At 37.2% G+C, this 20042-nt stretch overlaps 1 protein-coding gene across 1 annotated transcript; it reads left to right on the top strand.

Annotated features, from left to right (window-relative positions):
- The first annotated feature begins 91 nt into the window (after positions 1-91).
- LOC134667985 (protein inturned) lies at positions 92-18350 on the top strand. The gene is made up of 14 exons (XM_063525421.1): positions 92-309; positions 1475-1644; positions 1909-2051; positions 2761-3675; positions 3780-4021; positions 11144-11234; positions 11752-11923; positions 12724-12824; positions 13170-13303; positions 14124-14217; positions 14526-14611; positions 16614-16796; positions 17401-17541; positions 18214-18350. The coding sequence occupies exons 1-14, from the start codon at positions 212-214 to the stop codon at positions 18317-18319; spliced, it is 2676 nt and encodes an 891-aa protein (XP_063381491.1). The 5' UTR covers positions 92-211; the 3' UTR covers positions 18320-18350.
- The last annotated feature ends 1692 nt before the right edge of the window (positions 18351-20042 follow it).

Here is a 20042-nt window from a genome sequence, read left to right as displayed (position 1 = left end):
AACCCAAGCCGATAAATGTCAAAGTGCTGTCAAAAATGGCATATTGTTTGGTTTGGAATTTGGTTTATTTACTTTACGAAACTTTATATTATAAAGCTTTACTTAATTGAAAAGTTTAGTCATGTATTTACAAAGCATGATAATTTTAACATCACGCCTATTATTTGTTTTGTAATTATAAGCGTTAACAAGAAATTAACATTTCGCTAAAATGAATAACTTTAAGACAAAATTAAATTACGATAGCCCGTGTGATTCGGACAACGACTGGACTTCTTCAGATGATTCCAAATATTCTGATTCCGACAGGTATTCCTATTTCCTATAACTACTACTTTTAAACAGTTTAAACCATTAAGCAATGCACAAAAAAACTGTTTCATATACATATAAGAAGGCTCATTTAGACGGCGCGCGTACTCGTATGCGACTACTACATTACATTGCATTGAGGTCTAAGGTTACACGAAACTTAGCCAAGTGATCAAATACCATAATGTACTTTTAATATGCATGCGAGTTCTTGCACTGCCTAAATGAGCCCTAAATAGCTATAAATTTTTTATAATAAAAAAAAAATAAAAAAAAAAAAAAAAGCCCTTTATTCATTGTAAAAAGTTTACATAAAAAAATTTAAAATAAAACTAAGACTTATATAATATGTGTTTTACTAATGAATCCCTAGTGGGTAAAGGCCTCCTCCAATGCTGCCCATTTGTCCCTGTCCTGTGCTGTCGCCATCCAGTCTGTGCCGGCTGTTCTTTTTAGGTCTTCATCCCAACGCATTTGTGGTCTGCCCCGGCCTCTTTTGCCAAGTGGACCTCTCCATTTGGTGACTATTAATGTCCATCTCTTATCTGTAAGTCTTGCTGTATGGCCTGCCCACTTCCACTTTAGTCTTTTTGCATAGCTCAAGGCATCTGTTGCTCCTGTTTTTTCTCTTATTTTTGAGTGTCTTATTTTTTCTATTTTTCTTATATTGAGCATGCTTCTTTCTAGCGCCCGTTGACATGTAATGATTTTTCTTTGAGCTTTTGCCGTGAATTTCCATGTTTGGCTTCCGTATGTCATACATGGCAAGACACTTGAGTTTAGGACTTTAGTTTTAATGGCTATTGGCATGTTACTTTTAAATATACCTTTTAGGCTCCAGTACTTGTTCCATGTTTGTTGTATTCGCCTTTCTATTTCCGTTTCATTATTGTCTTTATTGAAGCTAATGTTCTTTCCTAGGTAGGTATATTTTTCTACATATTCCAGCGTGTTTCCATTTATACTTAGTGGTCTTTTCCAGCTATTTGTCATTGCCTTTGTCTTACTTAGGTTCATTTCTAGTCCTACTTTGATACTCTCTATGTGTAGGGATTCCGTCATGTGATGTAGTTGCGTACATGACTCCGCTATCAACACTAGGTCATCTGCAAATCTTAAATGATTTAAGTAAATTTTTTATATGTGTTGTATTTATTTATAGTTCTGTTCCTGAATGGGACTCCGATGTTGGCGAAGATGGAGAGCTTGTGTACATTAAAGTTAAATCCTGCAATGATGTGGACAATTCTACAGCCCCGCTTTTGGAAAACTGTGAGGCGTTCAAAAGGAAAAATAATTTTAAGAGGACCTCTACAAGACGGTCAACTAAAGGTGATTTTTTTTTTAAATCTTTATTTGAGTGTGTGCTATATCAAAAATGTGAAATTTCAGGGTATTAAGTACATGAACATATAACCCAAGTATACTTACTGACTTGATGATTACTGATACTTGATGTTTTTTTGCCTTACAATGCGAAATAACTTATGAAACAGTGCAGTCATGCTCATCATTAAGGATTCTTGTAATATAACTCATGGTTGAATGTCAATTTTCAGCAAATTAGATTACTTAACTCAGTTCATAAAATTTCAGGTAGAATATTCAAAGTTCTAAAAAGTCATAAATCGAAACAGCTGGATGTGTTTGGCCGAAAGAAAGTGGATGACCAGGGAGCTGGGGCACTTTCTGGTATTCTCAAGAAAACTTCTCTTGAGGATAACAAAATTGTTATACAGGTATGTAACAAAATTGTAAAACTAAAGTCCTACTTATTGCATTTATGCCCATACTCCACGCAGGATTTCTTCGAAGATCAAGCTTAGCCTCGATTATGTGATGTGATGTAGGTATAATGTGATGAGTGCAATATAGAACTTGTATAATAATGATAAATGTTAAGATAGTCTTCCTTTTGTAGTTGTAAGCCAATATTCACCCACTGGGTAAGAATATGTACATGTAAAATGCTACACCCTAGTAGGGTCCATGTTCGTACTTATTAGACATTTAACACCTATGTAAAATACCATGGATGCATTGAATAAATGATTATGATTATGTACATATTGCGAAAAAACATTTAGTATATCCAACTTTTTCATAACAGTGTAAAAGAGCTGGAGATTAATCCCACATTCCACAAGTTGCAGAAAGTTTCAGAAGAGTTACAAAACTTCTCAAAAATTTTATTTGAACATAGGGAAACTTTAATTATTGAAACAAAAAATTTGAATACCCATACGTGAACACTCCTGAATTATTCAGTCTGAAATGCAATAAGTTTGAGATATTACATTATTTAAAAGTCTATTTTTTTATTCGGTAGATTAAAATGACATTTCATACTATGAATTGACATTTTATGTTCATACTGAAATTTTAGTCTACCGAATAAAAAAATAGACTTTACATTATAACAATAAAATTTTACTTTATTGCTTCCAGGTCAGCAAAAACATGATGTTCAACAGCGAAAAGAATTGTCAAATAGAAAAAATGTTTGGCATCAGTCTAGAAAACTCAGATGGAAAGAATCTCATAGTGGCTGATTTTCTTCCCGAAGCCCGGGCTATCTATTCTCAGAAAGTAAAAAAAGGATATTACTTGCAGAAAATAAATAATATTGATGTTAATTCATACAATATCAACAGTATTCTTCAAGTAGTCGCTGATGATTATGATAATCCAAAACTTCAGTTCCGAGCAGCCGAAGGGGCCTTATTTGATATAGAAAAGCTTCTTACTACAAAGCAAGCTCCGGAGAATTCTCTAACACAATTACTGAAAGACTCTAACTGTTCAGTCTTGTACATATGCTGTAATGACATTGAATACCATAGCAATGATGATAAAGGAGTATTATATTGCTACCCGAGACCATTTAATCAAAACTTCCTTTACAATACCCGAGGAGCATATGTAACTTTAAATCATTTAGCTCCAAAGTCTTTAGGCACAAGCCAGCCTATAACTTCTACAGTATTACATAATAGTACTTTAATAAATATTGCCTACATGTCACATTATAATGATTTATTATTAGTTGCATTTCCGAATAAAGAAGTTGACTTATTCGCTGCTAAAAGAGTAATCATTCAGATAACAAGGATGTTAGAGTTTCTTTATGGTTCATTAAAGACTTGTTTTACTAAACCTAATAATGTTGATAAGCTGGATAGCTTATTTTCTCGTATATTTATTAGTTTGTTGTTTAGTAATATGGATAAAGATACGGATAAGAGTAATGGGTTGTATGTGGAAGATGTTTTGGCAGCGCATTGTATAACGCTGCCTTTAGAAGTAAGGATACAAGTAGATGACGCTATGACGGAGCTTCAGGCGGCGGATTACAGAGAATGGGTATGTATATACTTTACTGAGCATTGATAGACCTTACGTCGTTGGAATAAAGTTCACGAATGGAAAGGTGATAAGGTTTTATACTACCTACAGTTTTATTTCAGACTGATGACATTGAAAACTTTCAAAGGCTGTACACGGTGATCGGAACCACTTTATATTACTCTGGGCACCTACTAAGTTCTCACGTACAAGACGAAGATTTATTCGAAATCAACTCATTTTTGAAACTCAACGGCATTTTGAAATTGAGCGCGGAAAAGGAATTGGAAAAACTGGTCATTTGGAAGGAAGTTTATATACATGAACATAGGATGCAGAACAAAAATGATAGCAATGAATATAGGTTTGTTTAATTGAGTTTTTTTATTCTCAGGAGTCTTCATACTTTTTGACCTAAGGGCATGGCCAGGCTGTTCACTTTGCCGTTTCCTTTTTATGAAATGAAGATTTCGTACGAGTATGTATCTTTCTCAGTTACTTAAAGGTATAGCTGGAAGAGATCCCTTAAGGGAATATGTTCGCTTTTGTACAAATTTACAGTATTCTCTCTGTGTTATGTACTTGCAGTGTTGGCATCAATCTGAACTAAATCAATCCGGATTGATCAATCGAATTGACGCGTCAATCCGAATTGATCAATTCGAATTGATTCAATTCAGATTGACGCGTCAATCCGATTGTATCAATCGGAATTAACGCATCAATCCTCAATTCGGATTAAATCAATTCTCAATCTAGATTAACCATAGTCCCTAAGATTTCTTTTCAAAGGTGTCCTTTTTTGGGACTTACTTACTGGACTTAAAGTCGATATCTGAGGTTCCCAGAGGTTCGAAAACATGTTCCTGATGTCAGTATTGACTGATGTCCCTTTTTGGGACATTTTTCGAAATTGGCCGATTACGTTCATATTCGTAATCGATGTCGACCATAGGTCCCGAAAGATGTCCCTTCCATTTCGGGACATTTTTTAAAATTATTCGTTGGCACTTTAAAACGATATCTGAGATTTCCAAAGGTTCACATGGTAGGTAACATGTTTCCGACGGCAATACAGACGTATGTAGTTTCCTTTTTTTTTTTGGACATTTATGGGACGTTTCTTAAAATTAACCGATTGCGTTCAAAATCGATATCTGAGGTGCCCAAAGGTTTCGAAACATGTTTCTGAAGGCAATACCGAGAAATGACTTTTTACCTACGCTAAGGTTCCGAATCATGTTTCCGAAGGTAATTTTCCGAGATGCCCTGTTTTGGGACATTTTGGGACATTTCTTGAAACCAACCGATTGCGTTCAAAATTTATATCTGAGGTGCCCAACGGTTGCCCAAAAGAATGATTTATTTTTATTGAATGCCTTGCGAGTATTACAGTAAGTATCGGGGTATCCCCCGGTATTCAGTGTAATACTGGCAAGGCTTTATACATATATTGAACTTTACTCGTTATTATGGATATTATTTATTCATTTATCTCACAATAACAATCTGTCATAAAAACATAACAAGCATCAAATGAAATCGAAGGGAGCCCGAAATATGATATTTTTTTATTGATTTAGACATAATTATAATATCATACAAAAGTTATCTTACAGATGTATTCTCATAATTATTTTTTATCCATTAATCTTGCACACGAAAATAACAAAGTGAAATTTTTAAACCCACATAACATTGTTCTAGATTTAAAAAAAGTGCCTATAGATATTCAATGTTAACCTTTACGACAAATAATAGTTGGTAAATGTTACTTACCGTAAGAACAACTGCGATGTCCAATCTTCAAAGTCACGCCAAGCTAATCATATGAAACAGTCCAGAAGTAAATCCAAAAGTCCGTATAACAAGCCAACGCCAAAAGAAAATCCACAGTCCAATTTAAAACAAACACACAGTCACACACCAACAAACAACAAGGGTTGAAGACCGAATGTCTTATCTCTACTGGACTCAAACTGGACACCACTAGAACAATAAAAGGATTAGAATCATGCTATCTCTTTCGCACTCGTACGTTTTTAGAACGCATCTTGTTATCAGCAGGGTGGCGTAATGCAGGTAGTAAAGTAAGTACGCGGCTAAAGTGTAGAATCTAAATATTGCCGTTGAAACCATGTTTTGCACCTCAGATATCGATTTTGAATGCAAGCAGTCACTTTCAAAGAATGTCACTAAAATGTCCCAAAACAGGACACCTTTCAATATTGCAGTTGAAAAGATGTTTAGAAACCTCTGGTTACCTCAGATATCGATTTTAAACGCAATCGGGTAATTTCTAGAAATGCCCCAAAAAAGGGCATCTCTCAATATTTCCCTCGGAAACAAGTTTCAAACCTTTGAGCACCTCAGATATCGATTTTGAACGCTATTGGTTAATTTCAAGGAAAGTCCCGAAAATGTTCCAAAAAGGACATCCTTCATATTGCCGTCGCACGGTGGGCTGAAAATCGGCCTCCATAGAAATAGAAACCGAAGTCTTAAATTTGAACTTTTTTTTATTGGAATAGCTTTTGTTAGGTTTTATTATGTCCCAAAATTAATCTTAGCTAATTTGATTGGAAAAATAATTAATTATAATTTTTTTTCAAAATGTTTGTATGGCGCGTATCAGAAAAATCGAGTTTTCTTCGAAAATAAAAAGTTAACCGTAATATCCTGACAGATGATTTTAAAACCAATTATTCTTGATTTTTCCACATAATTAGAATTTTCCTAAGGGGTGCACTTTTTTTTAAAAAAATCGATATATATTTTTTATTTTTATTATTTTATTTTTTTATTTTAATACGGTTATACTCGTTATTTTGACTACAAAAAATGAATTTGAGTTTGATTGAACCAATAACTTACGCGTAGTGAATTTTTGTTCTAAGCAAATGTATGGAGCGTACGAGTAAAACGGATTTTTTTTCAAAAATTAAAGGTATTCCGTAATATCCTTGCAGATGATTTAAGTACCAATTATTAATGATATTTTGACATAACGCGAACTTTTCTACCGTATGCACTTATTTAACAAAAAATAAAAAACTTATATTTTCATGCTGAAATAGCTTTTTCTCATTGTTTTAATCAAATAAATAATAAACATACAAGAGTTACAAGTAGAAAATTGAAAATAAAACCATTACATCCTTTACATTATTACCCTTGTATCCTCTTTATTACATTATCTTTGTACTTAATGAAACAATATTTAACAAATTTGACATATTGACAACTGATGAGTCTAAAATTAATGATCGTTAATAAGGTCCGGTTACAATCATTAGTAGATACTACGAATTTACTTAATTAAATAAATATCAGTAACATTATCAATAATTGGTTTACATTAAAACAGAAATAAGTATATGTAATGCTATCCTAATTAAAAGTATTATAATGCTAATATTGGAATCCTGAAAGTTTAGTTTTCCTGGTCGCTTACTTCCGAATCCGTGTCCATTTCAGAATCAGGGTACACATTTGAGGTATCTGTCACTTCTTCTTCTTCAGGTTCCAGACAAATGAATAATTCTAAAGTTTCAGGGAAGAAAGCCTGTTTCTTTTTTCCACTTATTGTTGGCCTCATTGAAGAAAGGACAGGATCGGAAGACAAAAGTAACATATTAAAAACATCCCTGTTCGAATCTTGTCTCGTTTTTTTTTGTGAGTGATGCTCTCTGAACATTCTGAAGTCTTTGTTGCGTGCCTCGGATGCTTCTTCAGAGAGATGACCAATCGGTACAATATCATTTTGTGCAATGATATCTGTGCCATGGATCAGCAATTTATGCACTGTTGGGGGCATCTTATACCAACTGTAAAATTTAATATAGTCGTCCGCTGTATCTTTACAATAGGCTTTAAACTTTTCAGTGTCAATTACTTCACCTGATGTGACAGCTTGCAGAATTACAGCAAATCAGTCCAGTGATATTAGCTGTTTTTTCGGGATCTTCGAAAAATTTTCGTGCTGTGTTTCCATCATTCGTTGTTCCAGAACCTTGTTTTACTACATCGACTAAAAGATTTAGTTCGTCTTTGAAGCGATCTTGAATAATCTTCTTCCGTAGTTCCATCTTCTGTTTAAGGCCCCTCTTTTCAGTTGCATAAAATTCTTTAAAGTCCAATCGATATGCTATATGAAGAAGGCATTCCATGGTATTGATCCGGGCATGTAAAGATGATAGTCCAAATTCATATAAGGTAGTATCAGGCACTGTTTTTTTCGAAACTTTGTCTATATTGTTCATTTCATTAGGCTTAGCTAAACATAAAACGCATGTTGCACTTGACTTAGCCTGTGAAAGATATGTGCAGATTTTGCCATCTACCATCGTCATCTTCAGCTTATGTGTCACTTTGTTGTTCCTATGTTCTGTGGGCACTAGGTCTTTGATTTCTTCGTCCATTTTTTTCTTTTGAGCTAGAACAAAGTTTTTGTTCTCTTTAGTAAATGTAAATTGCTTTGGACGACAATATGAAGCAGAATATAGTTTTGGATTTGTCCAAATTGTTTTGTCGCCAGAGATAAGCTTTAGTGGCACTAAAGTCGTCATAAAAATGCTTGAGTCATCTTGTTCACTGCCACCAATTTTCTGCTTGTACCGGCTTTGACTGGAAGCACCGTCAAATCCCCATTTAGAAATTAAACTTAACTGCATGTCTTCTACTTGTTCCTGTAAACTATTCAAAATTGGTGTAACTGTTAAATCCAGCAAAGCTTGCAATGTTATCTCACACGAAAAATCCGTTACAGTAACAGATTGCGTTGGTGGATAACAATCTAATTTAGCCTTCTGCACTTTATAATACGATGGGTATAAGTTTGAAGCACCCTCTCTGATGGCTGTCTCTCGTAAAGTTATGTATTGCCATTTACTTAACTTCAAAGAAATCAGTAGACCTAATGCCTTCTCTGCTGTAAGTGACGCGGTAGAACCAGGCTTCTTGATGATTGCAGTGAATTTCTGGACTGCTTCTGGGTTCTTTAACATATATTCTATCAATGATGCAATTTCACCCCGACCATCTTCTTTTAAAAGCTTTACAGCTGAAAACACCACTTCGTCTGTGTTTTCAACGCTTAGATCGCTGCATCTGTTTTTTTTCTGCTTCGTTCCGAGGTCTTCGAATGGTTTACGTTTCAATCGCGTCATGGTTCCAGTTGATGATGTGCTTAGTGTATGAGGAATGAGATCACTGCTGGTTGATGCGTGGGCTAACTGAAGATCCAACTGAAGATAAAAGCAACTTGGCCAGTCAATATTTGCTTCTAACCAAGATCCATACATTGTTCTAAATTTTTCTGTGTTCCGTTGGCTTTTCTTCCATCTGTCAGTAGCAGCTCTTGTAAATCTTCGGCAAAATTCTTTCAAGGTGTCACGATCTTCTTCTGATAGGTTAAGGTTTGATTTAGTTAGCACTATTTCAAACAAAGCTTCGTGATTTAAACTAGATCCTTGAGATTTTAGGATAACAAACAAGTCCAAGTTCGTAATAAGACTGTCCATGGTTTATGGTCGTGTAAGTTAGCGGTTAAGAAGCTCAAGATGAACTAAAATATAAAATGTACCCCTTACCTATTTATTGCTAGTACTAATGAACACCACCATTCTACGAGTATATCATTGCTATTATAATTAGTTTTACGTCTAATTATAAGCATAATGATTAAAATCTTAATGATTAAACTGCATTCATAATATCTACTAACGATTGTAACCGGACCTCATTAATGATCATTAATTTTAGACTCATCAGTTGTCAATATGTCAAATTTGTTAAATATTGTTTCATTAAGTACAAAGATAATGTAATAAAGAGGATACAAGGGTAATAAAGCTATTTCAGCATGAAAAAATAAGTTTTTTTAATTTTTATTAAATAAGTGCATACGGTAGAAAAGTTCGCGTTATGTCAAAATATCATTAATAATTGGTACTTAAATCATCTGCAAGGATATTACGGTATACCTTTAATTTTTGAAAAAAAAATCCGTGTTACTCGTACGCTCCATACATTTGCTTAGAACAAAACTTCACTACGCGTAAGTTATTGGTTCGATCAAACTCAAATTCATTTTTTGTAGTCAAAATAACGAGTATAACCGTAATATAATAAAAAAAAAAAAAAAAGAAAAATATATATCGATTTTTTTTAAAAAAAGTGCACCCCGTAGGAAAATTATAATTATGTGGAAAAATCAAGAATAATTGGTTTTAAAATCACCTGTCAGGATATTACGGTTAACTTTTTATTTTCGGAGAAAACTCGTTTTTTCTGATACGCGCCATACAAAGATTTTGAAAAAAAAATTATAATTAATTATTTTTCCAACCAAATTAGCTAAGATTAATTTTGGGACATAATAAAACCTAACAAAAGCTATTCCAATAAAAAAAATTCAAATTTAAGACTTCGGTTTCTATTTCTATGGAGGCCGATTTTCAGCCCACCGTGCGTCGGAAACATGTTTCGGAACCTTTGGTAAACTCAGACACCGCTTTTGAACGTATTTGGCTAGTTTCGAAAAATGGCCTAAATAAAAAGGACATTAGGTAGGTACAGGTACATACAAAGTAATCGTCAATCCGAATTGACGATTGAGGATTGAGGATTGACCGATCAATTCGAATTAACGATTAGTAATCGTCAATCCTCAATCAGTAGATTTAGAATTAGTTTCGTCAATCGTCAATTCGGATTGATCGGTCAATCCTCAATCGTCAATCGTCAATTCGAATTGATTTTTTGCCAACACTGTGTACTTGTTCTGTAGAATAAAGTGTTTACTACTACTAATAAAAAGAAATTAAATCTTTATTTCAGGCAACTAGTAGTATAGTAGTAACTAGTAGTTAGTAGTAGTTTATATGTGTAAGTAATGATAATGGGTCATTCCACTCCAAGAGTAAAGCAAATCACCAATTACTTTAAATCCTTCAGAAATATTGAAAATATAGGGAATGGAATTGTGAGTCGCGCTACTTTTTAGGCCAACTTGCACCATTCCACCAACCCGGGGTTAACCGGTTAAACCTGGTGTTACCATGGTTACCAGTACAATTTGACACTAGGTTAATGCTTTAACCGCTTAACCGCGGGTTACTGGGATGGTGCAAGTGGCCCTTAGGGTTCGGAACCAAAGGGTAAAAACGGGACCCTATTACTAAGATTACTGTCTGTCTGTCTGTCACCAGGGTGTATCTCATGAACCATGATAGCTAGACAGTAAAATTCTGTCTAAGAATCTCTCTGCTTTGCCTTAAGGTTGACTGGTAGAGAATGCTTTTGGCATTAAGTCCGCCTTTTGTACGATAAGTTTTCTTTTGTGCAATAAAGTTTAAATAAATAAATAAATAAAATTGAAAATAAACGCTTTTTTTTTAAGTACGAAATCCTCGGTGGGCGAGTCCGACTCGCACTTGTCCGGTTTTTTTTTGTAACGGCAACCCATTATGGCAATATGTGTCAGAATTCCAGATGGGCGCTGGTTTCTACTGGTGGCCGGGAAGGGACACTTCCTTCTGGCCACACTGATGGAGGCTGGAGGGTGTACTGAAGATGTAAGTTACTTTATTAGAGTGGTATTTCTTTCCTTCTTTCTATTCCATCTGTGACAATATATTTTTCACCACACCAGCTCGGAAAGGCTTACTTTGCACTTTGCAAACTGATAGCAAAGTTGCATTTTATTCACATGTGAGGCAAAGTAATCAAATGCAAATTTTGAGTTGATTCTTATGTTTACTGGTATAATTGACTTTTAAATGATGATTTTGGATGATAAATTCATTCGGATTTGATTTGGTTCGATTTTGTTTGATATTTTACATTTAATATTTGCTTCGGGTTGTTGTGGTGAAAAATTTTGTGTTTCACTCGGGGGCAAATTTTGTTTAACCCTCGTGCTTTGAAACCCTCGCAACGCTCAAGATTCCAATTGTCGAACCACTCGCTACGCTCGTGGTTTAATTTTGGAGTCTTTCGCTTGCTCTGGTATCAATATTAGCACTAGCGGTTAAACAAAAACTTTGCCTCCTTGTAAAACAAATACCTAACTATCGTATTGTTGTTCATCAGGCAATAGGCATCACCCCGCCGTCTCCCTTCTATGTAGAAGAGTGCGAGAGCTGCATAGAACTCCTATACGATGTAGGACTGGACAAGTACCTCTCTACGTGGCTACGGTCCAATACACAGCCGCAACTAGAATGCTCACCGGAGCGCTTGACCAAGCAGGGGAAGAAGATAAGTAAGTAACATAACGTTTATCCTCATAAACTATCATTAATTAGGCACTAGGCATCACCCCGCCATCACCCTTCTACGTAGAGTACGAGAGCTGTATAGAACTCCTATACGACGTAGGACTGTAAAAGTACCTTCCTACGTGGCTACGGTCCAATACACAGCCGCAACTAGAATGCTCACCGGAGCGCTTGACCAAGCAGGGGAAGAAGATAAGTAAGTAACACAACGCTTATTTATACTCATAAACTATTATTAATCAGGCACTAGGCATCACGTAGCTTAAAGCACGCAAGGTTTTAAAATTATTTCAACACAACATTATTCAGCGTGCGTGTATAAGTTAGAGCGCGCGTAGATTATTTTGAACAATGGGCAGATGCCATTTACTTTTGACTACAAGTTTGACATAATTGACAGTACCTATAGCAAAGATACATTGATTGAGTAAGATGCGTAAAATCTAAGACATTTTGTGCTTTAAATTTGACATATGGCGCTGTACAGCTCCCAGTATACATTTTGCGGAAAATCTGACTCAAAATTAGGGAATGCAAATCGCTTATTTTCGGTTATTTTTTGTATGGAAATAATCGGTTATTAACCGAAACCGCGGCTATTTCCATACAAAAAATAACCGATTTGCATTCCCTACTCAAAATTTGACGTTTGTATATTCAGCGGCCGCCGTTACCTGTTTTGGATGTTAAAGTAAGGGGCACGATTTTGTCTTTCACTTTACCTCTTTCTTACAATTAATTCTCTTTGCCTATATAGTATAGTAAACCACTGTTTTACTTTCAGATCAAAAATCCGACGGCACTCTAAAACCCTCAACTCTCAAGTTCCCAAAAGACCGTCGTCGCCACAACTCCACCGAGCAGATAAACGTCTCCAGCGACTCCGTCCACTATGGCAGCCACCACAGTCTGTACTCCCAGTGGCATAACGGGAAACGCCACGCCAGCAACTTGGACGTCAGCTATTCTGAGGATTCTAACAGTTTGAAGAGCAATAGGTAATATAATAGTCCAAAAGAACGTCGTCGCCACACCTCCACCGAGCAGATAAACGTCTCCAGCGACTCCGTCCACTATGGCAGCCACCACAGTCTGTACTCCCAGTGGCATAACGGGAAACGCCACGCCAGCAACTTGGACGTCAGCTATTCTGAGGATTCTAACAGTTTGAAGAGCAATAGGTAATATAATAGTCCAAAAGAACGTCGTCGCCACACCTCCACCGAGCAGATAAACGTCTCCAGCGACTCCGTCAACTATGGCAGCCACCACAGTTTGTACTCCCAGTGGTACAACGGGAAACGCCACGCCAGCAACTTGGACGTCAGCTATTCTGAGGACTCCAACAGTTTGAAGAGCAATAGGTAATATAATAGTCCAAAAGATCGCCGTTGCCACAACTCCACCGAGCAGATAAACGTCTCCAGCGACTCCGTCAACTATGGCAGCCACCACAGTCTGTACTCCCAGTGGCATAACGGGAAACGCCACGCCAGCAACTTGAACGTCAGCTATTCTGAGGATTCTAACAGTTTGAAGAGCAATAGGTAATATAATAGTCCAAAAGAACGTCGTCGCCACACCTCCACCGAGCAGATAAACGTCTCCAGCGACTCCGTCCACTATGGCAGCCACCACAGTCTGTACTCCCAGTGGCATAACGGGAAACGCCACGCCAGCAACTTGGACGTCAGCTATTCTGAGGACTCCAACAGTTTGAAGAGCAATAGGTAATATAATAGTCCAAAAGATCGCCGTTGCCACACCTCCACCGAGCAGATAAACGTGTCCAGCGACTCCGTGAACTATGGCACCCACTGTAGTCTATACTCCCAGTCGTTCAATGGGAAACGCCAGCAACTTGGTCGTCAGACGCAAAAACAGTGGTTATATGTTTATCGCCAATTTCTGTACGTCTGTTTGTGGCATCGTAGCTCGGATGGACCGATTTCGAACGGTTTTTTTTACGTGAAAGCGAGTTTCCTTGCGGTGGTTCTTAGCTATGCTTGATAGAAATCGACCCAGCAGTTTGAAAAGTATCAGCTCATTTCTAAAATTATGTACTTAAAGGATTTTTGACATATATTTCTAGGGCATATAGCGTAGGTAGGTTTTTTTAAATTTAATTTAATGGTTATTACCAAATTGATTACGGAACCCTGAAATAGTTTTATTTTGTTTCAGTGAAAAGAGTGAAGAGCGCATACAAGGGCGAAGAGCCGACCGAGAAAGGAATCGACGGGATTCCTCGGGCTCTGATTCTGATTGGGACAGACAGGTATACATACAAATTCCCAGTAGTTACAAATAAAAATACATAGATTGCTCACTCAATACATCAGTTTTGGTACCAATAAGACTATTATTTTCATAGTCGACATCTAGCGTCGGGTAGCAGAATTATCAGTAAGTACTTTAAGTAGCAGTAGTAGTACTGTCAAGTGACAATAGATGTAGCACCGACCGGAAAGTCTTATGTTGTTGAGCATTAGACTTTCCGGTCGGTATGAAGAGTGCTCAACTCTTGTCTTACTATATTTCTCTATGCTAGTGGTAATAACCCACCGGAACGTATTTGGTTTTCAGGAGGGCAGCAGGGCTAGCGGCAGTATTGATGCTTCTGATATTAGGAAATCATTGCTCAATGAAATTGACCACGTCACTGTTCATAGGTGAGTTAAATTTTTTTAGCATTCACAATCTCTTCTATAATTAAAGGATATGGGTACTGTATTGTACAGTCACCTGCAATAATATGTTACTCTTCGAAGGCCGCAAAAATATCTGACACGAACTTATTCGTAGAGCCATAAGAGCGCGTCACATATTTTTGCGGCCTTCGAAACGTAACATATTATTGCAGGTGACTGTACTCCATTAAATTAAGTGTTATTTTGTAGTCCTAATTCTATAGTAAATCTTCGTCTTTTTTAGGGTTCCGTACCCAAAGGGTAAAACGGGACCCTATTACTAAGACTTCGCTGTCCGTCCGTCCGTCTGTCACCAGGCTGTATCTCACGAACCGTGATAGCTAGACAGTTGAAATTTTCACAGATGATGTATTTCTGTTGCCGCTATAACAACAAATACTAAAAACAGAATAAAATAAAGATTTAAATGGGGCTCCCATACAACAAACGTGATTTTTGACCAAAGTTAAGCAACGTCGGGAGTGGTCAGTACTTGGATGGGTGACCGTTTTTTTTTTTTGCTTTTTTTTTGCATTATGGTACGGAACCCTTTGTGCGCGAGTCCGACTCGCACTTGCCCGGTTTTTAATGCTATAGTAAAAAGTCGCTGTGAAATGCCTTTTACGTGTCAAAAACGTGTAATCCTCACGTTAATAATCGTAGCTACAAACAGTAACACTTGAATAACTGTCCATCGGTGGCCCTTATGCCTTTTGTAATAAGGTTTACAAACTGTCAGTTAACAGTCTGACTTGTGAGCGACGATACCTTATGGCACAGTACACTAAGAACAGTAGTGAATCTAAGGCCGCTCGGCAAGTCATTTGCCTACTCTTGCGTTGGCGCTTAGGGTTGTCACTTTTATTGTACCTTCATACTGATACGCGACCCGGCCGCCGCGCCCCGCGCCCCGCGGCGGGTCAATGACACCTTCTCGTAACTCATGAGGCCCTGGTACTTGTGTAGCGCTAAATTCAATTGCAAAAAGAGTTTTTTTCCCGATTTTAGCCGCCGTAGCCTATGGAGACTAACAAGTAACGCTAAGCGGTATTCGTAGGCAATGGATGTTCCTATAATAAGGGTGTCACATGTGCGTTTCTGACTTATGATGCAATAGTTCCTACAATACAATACGACCGCGGCGAGCTGAGAGGCCTACCGTCAGAGCAGACAAATGCGAGCGAGTGGGCAGCGTACTCGAATTGCACGCGATCACAGTCGCTGTACGGCCCATACTGCCGCCACCGTATTCCCCCGTATATTATGCTAATGTGTGCGTGGCAGCGCGTGCGTACACGGTGTCCGGCGCGCACGCACACTTTCAAGCCGGCAGCGGCACATTTCTATGAAGATTCACTACTGTTCTTGTACTGTGCTTATGGTAATAAGTTTCCTGAAACTTATTTTATCTACCACATCATTATATGTACAAAACGGCGTCATTTTTATGTCATCTGCACTAAAAGTTCGAGCCCTAATTATCAAGGACATAAGAGCATATTTCGTATATGTGTCGTTTCCAAGGAAAAAGTCCCAGTTTACCGCTTGCCATAAGGACACTTTGACAAGTTATTCGTATAAAGATACAAGGAAATATCGTCCTTATGGTAAGCGTCGAAGTGTTACTTTTGACTAGACTTTGACACATATGTGACATATGTTTACATAAGCCTTTTGCCTCGGCTGTATCTTTTATTCTACTGTATAAGCTTATAGTTCGTTTTTTTAGCATTAGAAAGAACTTCGCAGAAGTAAGCTGGTGGTGCCAAATCCGGCACTTTTAGCGGTAATAATTTGACGTAAATTATATGTATTGACCATGCTACATTAGATAATTCAATAATTATTAACAATTAAAGAGCCTGATAAAAACTGCACGCTTGCTTCTGTGGAGTTCTTACTAATGCAAGAAAAAACGAACTATAGCTGGTAAAAGGATCTCTTTACTTTTCGATCTTCAAGTTATAACTTTGTATATTTTCAGAATAACGGCGGGCGACGAAAACGTTCTATTCCATTTCCTACAGTTAGAATCCGCGAAGGGCGTCCTAATAGCACCAGTGAAGAGTATAGAGGTTCAAGCCAACAATGCGCTGTACACACACATTGTACGGACATTTCGGGCGGCCAGTAAACGGATACATGAGCTGTTGCAACATAGTGTGCGGTATGTACTATTACGATACAAGTGCGGAAAAGAGGAAATTCGAAACGAGTGGCGATAAATTAAAACACGACGTTTAATAAAATTCAAAAAGCCGGTGTATTAAACTTTCCAAACAGGCTGCGTAGCCAATATGCCAATCGTCTACGCTGTGTAGCGAACGAAACGCAATTGTCACTGTCGCTTTGTTGTCACCTTGGCTAGGCACCCAGGGATTCTCTAAATCTGCAGACAACTTGTCGCCACGGGGTAAGGTAATTCCATTCGGGGCGGGACAGAGCATGCGTGTCCATTCTGTCTGAAATACTTATTCTGTGAGAGTAATTCTTCAATTTCAGTTTAAAGGGGTATCCAGACGGGACTGACGAAATCAGTCGATTTGTTCAGGAAAATAATTCGTCAATCTCATCTAGCGTCCACAAGTACACAAATTAAATCACCAATTGGCATTTTTGTGTCCGCACCTGCTGATGTAATCGGGGAATCAAATTGGTATTTGCGTCCGCACGGTCCTGTTCGATCGGAGAATTTCACCAGATTGGCGAAAAATTGTCTCGTCTGGATACAACTTTATTTCCATTTACACAAAAAAAACCTTGTTTTCCAGCTTCAAAAGAAACTACACGCCGCCGAACCCCAACAAGGTGTTGGTGGCGGTGAAGGAATACGCGATGTTGTTCCGCGCGCCGCCCGCCACGCTCTACCAGTGCGGAATCAAGAACGAGCCCTTCCACTTCTGGGTTGTCGGGTTAATATATTTTATACTAGTTTTTGTGCGCAACTTCTGCGTGGACTGATGATGATGATTAATAAAAACTACCCTCTTTTCCCGGGCATTAAAGTTTTATGGGCCTAAAAAGGCTCACTGATTAACAGTCCGCCGGACGGTATCGGCCTGTCAGTTGTTCGGAACTGTCAAAATTTTGTTCTAACTGACAGGGCGATACCGTGCGGCGGACTGTTAATCAGTGGGCCCTTTAGGAATGACGTTAATTAGGTGCGCATTCTGAAGCAAACTTGCCTGCACTCACACCCTATATCGGCACATTCACTATAATCTGTATCTTTAGGTATTTAAATAAAAGTAAACAAGTCATTTGTACATTTTCGGGTAGTTACCTATAACATTAAATGTTCTCTTGTATGTATTAAATGTATGTATTTGGTTAACCAATAAATTTTATTGGTTGTGGTGGGTTGTGGTTGGTTGGCCGATAGAACCGCTTGGATCTGTCATTGAACGACCTGACTTTAGCCTATATTATTTGATCGTGTAACTTTTTTATCTACCTTTAACTGGCTTAAGGAGCCATTTGAAAGATTTTGTTTACTTTTATTTAAATACCTAAAGATACAGAGTATAGATTTTGGCATATTTTAATAATTAAGTTGTTTTGTTTAACATTTTTGTTTTCCTCAGGCGCGTATTCAGTGAGCCCGAGCCCCGCGAGCTGTACGTCTGCTACCACGAGTCCGTGCCGCAGGATCTCACCGAAATATCATATTTACTCTCTTATTTAGAATAAAAAAAATTAATGTCACACGTTAAAACGACTCCGACAACACCAACTTTGCTAACTTTGGCAGTGACAATGTATACATAGTCCATAGGAGCAATATACTTGACGTAGTACCTACTTGGCATACTTGGCATGAATAATTGAATATTGAACATGGTCGGTCTCTAATTAGCATACATCGTTATCGCGGGAGCAAATATAAATTTATTAAAGAAGTGGTAAAACAGACTGCCCGTTTAGTAAAAACAGACCTTTCTGCCTACACATTATAAGCCTCCAAGAAGTTCATCATACATAGCACGAAGTTTTTGTTGCATAATGTTCATAAATCTTGCTTTACACTCTGTTAGTAAATAATGACCCGGAATCGACATATCAAATAAATATTCATGATTTATTTTGTACAACATTATTTAATTTTTGTTGATCTTAAGTGATTTTCGTAATATACGACATAAATTTTCTCTATGTTTTCTACTCTTAATCTGCGGCGTCGTGCAGTAAATATCCATTTTAATTGGCTAAATGATCTTTCGACTGCTACTGTTGTAATGGGTGCGTTTTTAAAACGACGGAAGTAATCAAATGTAGAACGATATATCGTTGAATCTAGTACTATCTCCTTCTCCGATATCAGTTCACACATTTTTTTCATAACTTCATATCCGGCATTTTTCTGCAAAACCACTTTGAACTTTTTTAAAATCTGTTTTCCATCTTTATTCAAAATTAATTTGGATATATGTTTGTATGTATTTTGTACTATGGTCAAACTTTCACTAAGAGATAGATTTTGGCACTGCAGTTTATTTATAGCATCTGGTATTACTTGCAGATACTTTGCTATGAAATTTACATCTTTTCGAACTTTTGCACTGAGTAAAGATTTTTTTGCTTTGACGATGCACTGTGCGTCTGAATTACGAAATGTGTCTATAACGCTTTTTATTTCATCAAAATACTTGTTGTAGTAAGTGGAAGCCTCGATCCATGTTCCCCAGCGAATAATTGTTGGGTTTGGAGGCAAAGGAATTCCATTAAACATTTCTCTTAATGCTTTTACTCTTTTCGGAGATTTGCGAAATACTTTCTTTACATTTGAAATTAATAGGTTAACTTCTGGAAAAAGAACACGAACTTGATCGGCAACTCTGTTAAGAGCATGGGCTAAACATGTAACATGGACAATGTTCGGAAAAAGTGTTTTCAAATTTCTGCCAGCTTTCAACATATACCCCACACCATCAGTCAATAACAACAACACCTTGTCATGCTTATTGTGACCAGGGCCCCACAAATCATCCAGGGCATTTTTTACAGTATTAGTTATACTGATATTGTTCGTTTCATTTAAACATTTGCTTGACAGCACGTGTGGAGTTCCAACATCATCTTCAAGCATAGCACCTACTATAACGTTAGCGATTTGACGACCTATAGCATCTGTGGTTTCATCAACACTTACATATATATACGCGTCTTTTAATTCGTCTCTAATTATATCCATCTCTTTGTCGTATAATTCATTCACGCAAGTCTGCCTCAGCAAACATTCTGAAGGGAACAGTTTTTTCAAATTTTCCAGATACACAATCTTCAATGAAATTTTTAAATACAGGGTTCTCTATTTGAGACCACGGTATGTTACAGCTTACTAGAAATTTTGTCAGTTCCAACCTAAAATCTTTTTTGAGAGAAGTGTGTCTTTCAGAGTTAAAATGACGTTTCA

This window comes from Cydia fagiglandana, chromosome 10 (genome assembly GCF_963556715.1).
Source record: "Cydia fagiglandana chromosome 10, ilCydFagi1.1, whole genome shotgun sequence".
In the NCBI taxonomy this organism is placed as follows: Eukaryota; Metazoa; Arthropoda; class Insecta; order Lepidoptera; family Tortricidae; genus Cydia; species Cydia fagiglandana.
The sequence above is the reverse complement of the archived record's forward strand: the minus strand, read 5'-3'. Positions and strand labels throughout refer to the sequence as shown.